The 10533-nt window shown below is 43.7% G+C and overlaps 1 protein-coding gene across 1 annotated transcript; it reads left to right on the top strand.

Annotated features, from left to right (window-relative positions):
• Positions 1 to 1296: 1296 nt before the first annotated feature.
• LOC311241645 (zinc-binding protein A33-like) lies at positions 1297 to 8093 on the top strand (the record flags this gene model as incomplete). Its single annotated transcript, XM_084330522.1, has 4 exons — positions 1297 to 1662; positions 5224 to 5454; positions 5751 to 5773; positions 7436 to 8093. 4 exons carry the CDS (start codon positions 1297 to 1299, stop codon positions 8091 to 8093), a joined length of 1278 nt encoding a protein of 425 aa, XP_084186648.1.
• Between the last annotated feature and the right edge of the window lie 2440 nt (positions 8094 to 10533).

Here is a 10533-nt window from a genome sequence, read left to right as displayed (position 1 = left end):
AGCAGAGCTGTCCCAAGTAGCGTTATATGAAAATGATTGTAACAAACTTTTGTTCAAAACGTATCGTCTGTGTTGAAGAGTGTTGTGATCGACTGATGTCCGTTGACGCTCAGAGTAAACATGTAGCTGCAGCTAAACTAAACTCATGTGTTGTCAAGTTATTGTTATAAGGAACCCAGTCCAGACTGCATCCCCTTAACAATTGTTTGTATTGAGCCGTATTGTATTGTACCCATTCTGCAATCTGTTAAATAACGTTTACATCCATTTCATATCGGTAACGTTACTTCTTCTTCTTCAGTTAATTAATGGCAGATCGCGACCCAACAGGAAGTTTAGTGAGCGTTCAGTCTTTTCTGATTGGTTGAAATGGCCTTCATGTCTGAACAACATCGCCGCCTACTGCTTTGGCATTGTATTACATTGTACTAAATGTATCGGTTGCTGGGTTCCAGCTCTGCCGTGAGTACGCAGTTATACACGGTTGTCCACCTGTGTTCACCGTGTGGACGGAGTTTTATTTTTTCAAACTTCGGTCATATTAAATCCAAACTCTCGTGTGGACAGGGCCTTAGACAAACACAGGAAGGACTAGTGTAGAGGAGCCAAAGCTATATATTTAGGTTATGGTATATTATATATGAATGTTTATTTTTATATCCTTACATTGAAACGGCATTAGGAATGTTGATTGGATTTAGATAAAGTCATTGAACCGTCTTATTTGTCATAATAGAACATTCTAGCACATTTGTGATGTCACAGTAGGATGTCATAATAGTACATTCTAGAACGTTTGTGTATAGTATGTATTCAGCAATTCTCTCTGCCAGGTCAGTGTGCATCTTGAAACAGTGCTGAGCAGTACTGAACCGATAGACTAAACAGCATAGATTTTCGGCTTTCCAGTGTGGAGGAATCTTCATGTGTCGAGTCGGCGGTGATTTGGAGACTGGGAAAATACAGTTTTCTTACCTTGTAGTAGTAACGTGAATATTTAGGAAAAAAGCTTTGGGACCGCTTCTGTAAAGAAAGACTTCGCTGTGGAAGAGAAATAAACCATTTTGATATCTTTGTTTTACACTGGAGCGGCTGTGGACATTATTTGTCTTTATCAACAAACGTACTACTCACGAGTAAGCAACTTTAACCAGTAGAATGGAACGTCGGCCCTCATAACTAGTGATCAAACAGTGACTTCAACCAGCTGCTGACTGAATCTAAGTAAGTTTATAACAAAAGTTAAAGTAAACTTCAGGGAGCTTTCCAGAGGAGGGAGTGTTACTGAGAGACAAAATGGCTTCGTCTCATTGTGAAGAGGATCTGTCTTGTTCCGTGTGTCGTGACATCTACACAGATCCTGTCGTCTTGTTGTGTAGCCACAGCTTCTGTAAAGCCTGTCTGCAACGATACTGGAGAGACAGAGAAGACAAGAACTGTCCACTTTGTAGGGCAGTCTCTTCAATTTTAAATCCTCCTCGTAACTTGGCTTTGAAGAACCTGTGTGAGGCCTTCAGGAAGAGAAGCCAGGGAGCTCCAGCAGGTTCTGAGGTGCTCTGCAGTCTGCACAGACTCCAGCTCATCCGTGTGGTGTGTCAGTCCTCCAGAAAACGCAAGAGACACAACTGCTGCCTCATAGAGGAAGCTTCGGAGCATCACAAGGTATGGCAAAATCATTATTATATTAATTTATTCAATCTTTAATTATACTCAATAAATACACTGAGTAAACATTGTTGTCACATTGTTAATGAATACAGAAACATTAGACAGACAGTTAGTCAGAACAATTAGATGGGATTAGATTCAGACACTGATGTTGGAGTTGATTTATTTTTGTCCACAACGTAGGAGGTGTGAGAGTCAATGTCAGTGTGGGAGTCAATGTCAGTGTGAGAGTCAATGTCATTATGGGAGTCAATGTCAGTGTGGGAGTCAATGTCATTATGGGAGTCAATGTCAGTGTGGGAGTCAATGTCAGTGTGGGAGTCCAGGGTGGCCTGGGTGGCAAACATACTCCAGTCCGTCAGTTGAAACCGGTGCTGCAGCACAGAGTCCTCAGACCTGCATCTTTCAAGTGAAATACATCATGAATGAATGAATTAATGAATTCCATTGCAGAAGCAGCTCCAGGATCCACTGAAGACCTTACGTGACAAGCTACAGGCCTTTAAAGAAATCAAACAAACATGCGTCCGCACAGCAGAACACGTAAAGGTACAAATATTCTGTATTAATGATAAATGATTTACTGTAAGGTTGCAGCTGCACTCAACCTGCACACAGTAAAAATAAGTGCCCTATTGTACATTTGTAGTCCATTGTGGGAGAGACATGATTTTTAACCCCCCTACTGTATATTTCAGTTAGTTAGATAGTAAATTATAACACTACCTTATGCATACTGCACCTTATGTGACACTGTGAATGCTGTATAGTTAGTTAGATAGTAAATTATATTGACTTATTTCCTTAAACTTATTTGTTTACACTGCTTGTGTTGTTTTTACTACCTGTACCCCCCCCCCCCCCAGGGGTGTAATTATGGGGGAGGGACACAGGGGACATGTCCCCTGCATGTTTTCAGAAGGCAGTTATGGTCCCCTGCACTTTTTTACCGTCCAAAACAATGTTACACGATAATAAACGGAGACGCAACGCGGCACTTGGACCACACGGAAAACGGCTGCTTGTTCCATCTCTGTGCTCAGGTCTCTGACGACCTGAGCCATTGTCATGCAAAGACAAGGTGAGCACCCGGCGAGGGACGAGTCGCATCTTTGTGTGCATGCGCTAAGTACCAAGCACAGCTGTCTTTGCATAACAACAACAGCCATGTCGTCAGGTGTGCTCAATACATAGCACCCCTCCCCTGAAAGTTTGGTGTGAAACTGAACGATGGTCTGTGTGATTGCCATGAAATGCAACAGCATTGCTTGGTCTCTGTGAAATATCTGTCTATGACCTTGTTGTATTTAAAAGCCTCTAGCCTGTTGTTTTATACATTGTAGATAATAAATAGCACGATCTCTCTCTCTCTCTTTCTCTCACGTTCCGAGACTCGTGCGGCGTTATGACTTGTCATAAGTGAATTGTACATAGTTACATCTCACCAAAATTGACTTGCACAACTGATTTTAATTTATTTTTTTATCTATGACCTTACAGCCACTGACCACTCCCCACAAATGTGTCCCCTCCGCGTGAATACTTTGGGCAACCAACATGTCCTTCCGCGTTTCTCTGATTGGCCAGCGATCGGCCAGCCCTCTACGCTCGTTTTCCCCCTACGCCGGTAACCCGCGCATTTTCTTTTTGACGGCACTCAAACGCCAAGCGAGGCTAATCGCGGAAATGTAATGTTATGTTCGAATCCGTAGAATACATGTTTATCAAAACAACTACTAGATTCACTCATAACGTTATTTTGCGTGACAACACAGCCCAGCTGTCAGAAACTGTACATTGTAACGTTATATAACATAACGTTATATAATGTTATTTCGCGTTTTATTCATAACGTTATTTCGCGTGACAACACAGCCCAGCTGTCAGACATACATTGAGGGGGTTTGAATCACTACATTGAGGGGGTTTGAATCACTGTTTACACTCCCCACTTACTGTACCATGTTCTATATATAGAACCTCATCTCATGCACCGGTTTGAATCAAAGCCCTATCGAAAGTACTCAAGCTCTACTGTCTTTAACTATAAATGTTTACACTCCCCACTTACTGTACCATGTTCTATATATAGAACCTCATCTCAGGCACCGGTTTGAATCAAAGCCCTATCGAAAGTACTCAAGCTCTACTGTCTTTAACTATAAATGTTTACACTCCCCACTTACTGTACCATGTTCTATATATAGAACCTCATCTCAGGCACCGGTTTGAATCAAAGCCCTATCGAAAGTACTCAAGCTCTACTGTCTTTAACTATAAATGTTTACACTCCCCACTTACTGTAGAACATGGTACATGAGTATATAGTATATAGGGATGTTGCACTTGAGCACCACAGGTTTCACAATGCAATTATTGTTATTATTATTTACAAGACTGGGCATTTATTTAAAAAAACATACATACCCTAACCACATAACAGATATTTAAAAGGTAATTAACAGGCATGTTCTGCAACATATATCCACTCTTGAACAATGAAAAACTCCTTTTTCTTCTATTTACAAATAAGAGCAGCTCTGAAGGCTCACGTGTCCCATGGGATGTTGCACTTGAGCTATACCCGCTTATTATTATTAACCAGCGTTGCTAATATGGGCCAATAGAGTTATATTTCACTCTATTCAAATCAAATTTAAAGTGACGTGGCTGGGATAAATGTGCCAGTCACTCAGCCAAAACAAATTCCTGGACCAAGGTCGAACCAGAGAGCTGCTGGAGTCGAAGGCCCTCTGGGAGATAAGAGTGGCAAGCGGCTTCCCCCCACTCCCAATCCCTACTCAATCCCCACTCCCGCGTGTACGCCTGGTGCCTATGACGGCAGCCAACTAGTATGCGTGCTGGAGGGGGGGGCCTAAGACTGTTTCATCACCAAAGTCCTATCCCCCAGTCCATGCCCCCTCCCTCTGGACAATCTTTTCCGCCCTCCCTCCCGCCACCTGGCGCGACGACACTTTGTTTCAGACACTTTGTTGTTGTTGCAGCCGACTATCGCATATAGCGTCTCAGGCATTCTGTAGATGACATGTGTCAACAAATGTACATGTCTGTGTGAATTTATGTTGTGCCGTTGTTACTGTAAAAATGTAATGATTGTGATATGTTGTTATTAATGAGACGATGAGCTGTATGTGTGTGTCACTGGAATTTCCCCAAGGGGATTAATAAAGGAATATCTTATCTTATCTTAATATGGCGTGTTCTGTGATGCAATTAACCAGGGGGATTATCGCGTGTATTAACCTGGGGGAGCCTCATGCGCATGCGTGGCAACGAGCACCTGGGGGGAGCCTCATGAGGGGGTAAACGAGCGTAGAGCGCTGGTATTCACGAAGGAGAGCGCTGGCCAACGCTGGCCAATCAGAGAAACGCGGAAGGACATGTCGGTTGCCCAAAGTATTCACGTGTCCCCTCCACCATTGAAAACTAAATTATGCCCTTGCCCCCCCCCCCCATCCCACATGCTGCTATGATGCCTGAATTTCCCCAAGGGGATCAATAAAGGAATATCTTATTTTATCTTATAATCTCCAGGTCCAGGCCCTGCACACAGAGAAGCAGATTAAGAAGGAGTTTAAGAAGCTTCACCAGTCTCTCCACGAGGAAAAGGAGGCCAGGGTAGCTGCACTGAAGGAGGAAGAGGAGCAGAAGAGCCAGACGATGAAGGAGAAGATTGAGGGGCTGGACAGAGAGATATCAACCCTTTCAGACACAATCAGAGCAATAGAGCAGGAGCTGAACGCTGAACACGTCTCCTTCCTGCAGGTCAGGACTGGTCTCTCTTCAGTTCATAGGGAATGATGCTGAGGATGTTTAGTACACTGTAAAAACTGGGATTGGGGTTCATTCATATTTATTAAATAAGTATTAGTAACCTATACATAATAAAAAAGACTGCAGTTTGAAATAGAATTGAGCTGAATTCAATGAATTTGAACCATTTATGAATTGCATTTTACACAGTTTTAGTTGAATACAATTTGCTGATAGTTTAAAAGTGACCAGATGACGCTCAGTTTTTACAGTGTAGTGTTTAACTTGATCTGTCTTTACCTCCATAGAACTACAAGACCACACTGAAAAGGTAAGTGATTTCTCTCTCTTTTTGTCGCTCTCTTTCTCTCTCTCATCTCTATCTCTTTCTATCTCTTTTTCTCAATTTCTCTCTTTCTTTCTATCTTTCTCTCCTTTCTTTCTCTCTCTCCTTTCTCTCTGACTCTCTTTCCATGACTGCCCCCATGTTAACCCTTTCACCGCTGCACTACCAAAACGGTTAACCCTTTCACTGCGACAATACACAGAAGGTTAACCCTTTCACTGCCACACGACAGCCGGTTAACCCTTTCACTGCCACACGACAGAAGGTTAACCCGGCGACCGTCGGTTGTGTGATAGTAAAGGGTTAACCTTCTGTCGTGTGGCAGTGAAAGGGTTAACGGGCGTCGCTGTTCACCACGGCTGTGGGTGGGTGCATGACTCGCGGGCGGGAAGCGAAGTTCTTTTTCCGCTCCGGTTGGATTCAGAGGCGTGCGCCACATGCATTTTCACAGAAATATACTCAATATCTACATTATTACCACACATATAGATGTTGTTCAGCCAGCTAACGTGTCTGTATCTCTCCCAATACAAATAAACCATATTACTATACTTTATCAGGAGTACATCACACTGATCATCATTCTAAAATGCATTCTAACATTCTCATTAATGAGATAACGGGTTATACAGTACATGCAAAATGGACACTGGAACTGGAAATCTTTTATTTAAATTTTTTTTATCTTCAAACGGGGACTGTGCAGTGGTTGAGAGACAAACATACAGTCACAATACATAGACACTCACCACTATTTTTTTTTAAACTACAGTAAAAAGACCACTATATAAAAAAACACCAACTACATTAAAACTACAGTACTTAAAGCATGATATATTAAAATCCATGTGGAGCAGTTCTATATGTATATAAATAATAAATAATAGTAGGTATTTACAGCTGTTCCAATGTAAATCCGTGCGCTTCTGCTCTGAAGTGGACGGCCACGCGAGCTGTTCTCACACAAAACCCACGTGTGCCTCTCTCTCTCTCTTTGCTGTCTGTCTCTCTCTCCCTCTCTCTCTCCCACTCTCTCTCTGTCTGTCTCTCTCTCTCTCTTTTGCTCTCTCTCTCTCTGTGTGTCTGTCTCCCTCTCTCCCTCTCTCTCTCTCCCTCTCTCTCTTTCTCTCTGTCTGTATCTCTCTCTCTCACTCTCTCTCTCTCCTTTCACATCTGCATCTCAGATTAAAGGTGCTGTAAAACAGCACCTTTAATCTGAGATGCAGATGTGAAAGGAGAGAGAGAGTGAGAGAGAGAGATACAGACAGAGAGAAAGAGAGAGAGGGAGAGAGAGAGAGGGAGAGAGGGAGACAGACACACAGAGAGAGAGAGAGCAAAAGAGAGAGAGAGAGACAGACAGAGAGAGAGTGGGAGAGAGAGAGGGAGAGAGAGACAGACAGGCAGGTTGCTGGATGATCTGGATGATGTGACTGAAGTTGAGAGGGTAGTGGAATGTACAATAGTATGTATGTATGTATGTATGTATGTATTTATTGTGTATTTATTGATTGAGTGGAAATGATTGTATTAGAAACGTGATGGAGAAGAGATGGAATACAGTTATTTTTATGGAAATCAATATCTCTCTCTTCTCTGCGGCTCTGAAGCTAAGCCCACAGCAGGACTGACTCTTGAATGTTCTTCCAGAGCTCAGTGCAACCTGCCTCGTCCACAGCTGGTCTCAGGAGCGCTGATAGACGAGGCCAAACACCTGGGCAACCTGGCCTTCAGAGTCTGGGAGAAGATGAAGGAGAGGGTCAAGTTCACTCCTGTCACTCTGGACCCAAACACTGCACCACCCTGTTTCTTTATATCTGATGATCTGACCAGTGTGAGACGCACAGACACACAGCAGCAGCTCCCTAACAACCCAGAGAGGAACATGGTGTATCCCATTGTTCTGGGTTCTGAGAGCTTCAGCTCAAGGAAACACAGCTGGGAGGTGGAGGTGGGAGACCATCCTGACTGGGCTATAGGTGTAGCTAAAGAGTCATTTGACAACAAGAGAGAGGGGCTAGTGGCAAGACCACAACATGGTATCTGGGCTCTACATTATAGGAGTGGTAAGTACACTAATGTTCTGGGTGATATCCTCACAGTGAAGAGGAGCTTCCAGAGGATCAGAGTACAGCTGGACTATAACAGGGGGAAGCTGTCCTTCTACGACCCTGAAGACATGACTCACATCTGCACTCATAAACACACCTTCACTGAGAAACTCTACCCACTCTTCAGTATAGGACCGGCTGGTGATGCCAAACACCCTGATATAAACATCTGCCCACCAGAGGTTATAGTCATATAGTCATGACAGTGAGGTGTGTGTGTGTGTGTGTGTGTGTCTATATGTGTGTGTGTGTCTCTGTGTGTGTGTGTGTGTGTGTGTGTGTGTGTGTGTGTGTGTGTGTGTGTGTGTGTGTGTGTGTGTGTGTCTGTGTGGAGGATTGTTTTTTTAAGAAAAATACAAGTGTAAACTGAATAGCAGGCAGATATTATATGATTCCATAGAGACCTGTGTGTGTTTCCCCCTGATGGGTGTCAAAAGTGAACCATCTGTGTTCTGAAACCTGGCTGTTTCTGCAGAAGGTGAGCCCCCTCTGGTGTTTGCTGAATGTAGGCGCTCATACAGCCCATGTGATCAATGTTTTTCTGTAGAGGTCAGGAGGGGGTGCAGTATGGGGGTGTGTCAACCCTACCAGAGGTGTTGTCTCTGATGCACGCAGATAACGTCACTCTGAATAGGTGTTATTTAAATATCAGAAATGACTGTTGCTGCAACATCAACATCCTCATCCTCCTGGACCTCTCAGCTGCTTTCGACACCATCTCACACTCAATCCTCCTTGACCGCCTGGAAAGTGTCCTTGGCATCACTGGTACCCCCTTGTCCTGGTTCACATCCTACCTTACCAACAGGTGGCAGTATGTTTCCCTCGGGGGGTCCAGGTCAGCTCCAGCACTTGTTAAACAGGGTGTTCCCCAGGGTTCGGTGCTAGGTCCGCTCCTTTTTATGATTTACCTCCTCCCACTCGGTGATATCATAAGGAAACACGGCCTCCACTTCCACTCTTATGCAGACGACACGCAGCTTTACCTCCACACCAAACCCTCGGCTCCCCTCCCTCCCCCCTCCCTCATTGCCTGCCTCCAGGACATAAAAACATGGATGACCACCAACTTCCTTCAACTCAACAGCAAGAAGACAGAACTAATAGTTGTAGCCTCCCCAGCCCTCCTCCAAAAGATCGACCACCTTGTTCTCTCCGTGGATGGCTACTCCATCTGCCCCTCCACGGAGGTAAGGAACCTGGGCGTAATACTGGACTCAACCCTCTCATTCCACCCTCACGTCAAGTCTGTCACCAGATCTGCCTTCTTCCACCTCAGAACCATCTCCCGCCTCCGCCCCTCACTCTCCGACACCTCAGTGGAAACACTCATTCACGCCTTCATCACTTCCCGCCTCGACTACTGTAACGGAATCCTTCTTGGTGCTTCCAAGAAGGTTCTGGATCACTTACAGTACGTCCAAAACTCTGCTGCGAGGGTCCTCACGCGCACCAAACCCTGGCAGCACATCACCCCCACCCTGCAAAAACTCCACTGGCTCCCCATCAACTACCGAATCCCCTACAAGGTCCTCCTCCTCACCTACAAATCCCTGCATGGGTTGGCCCCTTCCTACCTGACCAACCTACTCCACCCCTACACTCCAGCACGAGGCCTCCGCTCCTCCAACTCCGACCTCCTCACCATCCCCCGCACCAGGCGTTCCACACTGGGAGATCGAGCTTTCGCTGTAGCTGCCCCCAGACTGTGGAACTCCCTCTCCCCCCTCATCCGAGGCTCTGACACCATCAACCTCTTCAAAACGAAGCTAAAAAGCCCACCTGTTCACACTTGCCTTCACGCAACACGGCCCCGCTCCCAAGTAGCCCACCCCTGACTCTTTTAACACTTTAATCGCCGATGACGTGTTTAGACGTCATTCCTAGCCATGCTCATTCTGCCGAAGACGCCGTAACTCGTCTTTGATGTCAATATTTCAAAAATCTGTGATCAGATTCAGATTCAGAGTTTTTATTTGCCACATGGAATCATACAATCAGAGTTTCTTCATTACACAATCATAAATAACATTCCATGGACAAAAGGAGCAGGAAGAAGAATAAATCTTATGGTTACCTGCCCCTTATTCCTAAACTAAAGAAGTATTTTCTTAATGGTCGGCGTACAACCTAATTTATACAAATAATAATTTATACCATTATACAAGAAACTCACAATTCACAGTTAAACAAGGTAAAAATTTAATAATAATAATAATAATAATAATAAAGAATAAAGAATAAAAAAAAAAGAGAAAAAAAAAAAAAAAAAATATCTCACTATTCAGATCACATTTGATTTTCATACTGAGTAAATATTTCTTTTTTATAATTTTTTTTTAATAGATAAACACTACTACATCCCTTAAGCTCGCTATGGAGAGAATTCCACAACTTTACACCAATAACTGAAGGACACATCTGTTTTAGTGTGGTACGTGCAAACTGATGTTTAAAACTAAACTACTAAACTCACTTTCTAAATGAAAAAGATTTTGTAGTTTTCCTGGCAGTGTATTATTTCTTGCCCTAAACATAATTAACATTGTTTGAAACTTAACCATGTCTTCAAGTTTAATTATTCTAGATTTAATAAATAATGTATTTGTGTGTTCTCGATAACTCACTTTATGTGTG

Source organism: Notolepis coatsorum (assembly GCF_963971535.1).
Source record: "Notolepis coatsorum genome assembly, chromosome: 15".
Classification (NCBI taxonomy): Eukaryota; Metazoa; Chordata; class Actinopteri; order Aulopiformes; family Paralepididae; genus Notolepis; species Notolepis coatsorum.
Note: the sequence above shows the minus strand (reverse complement) of the source record. Positions and strands in the feature narration are given on the sequence as shown.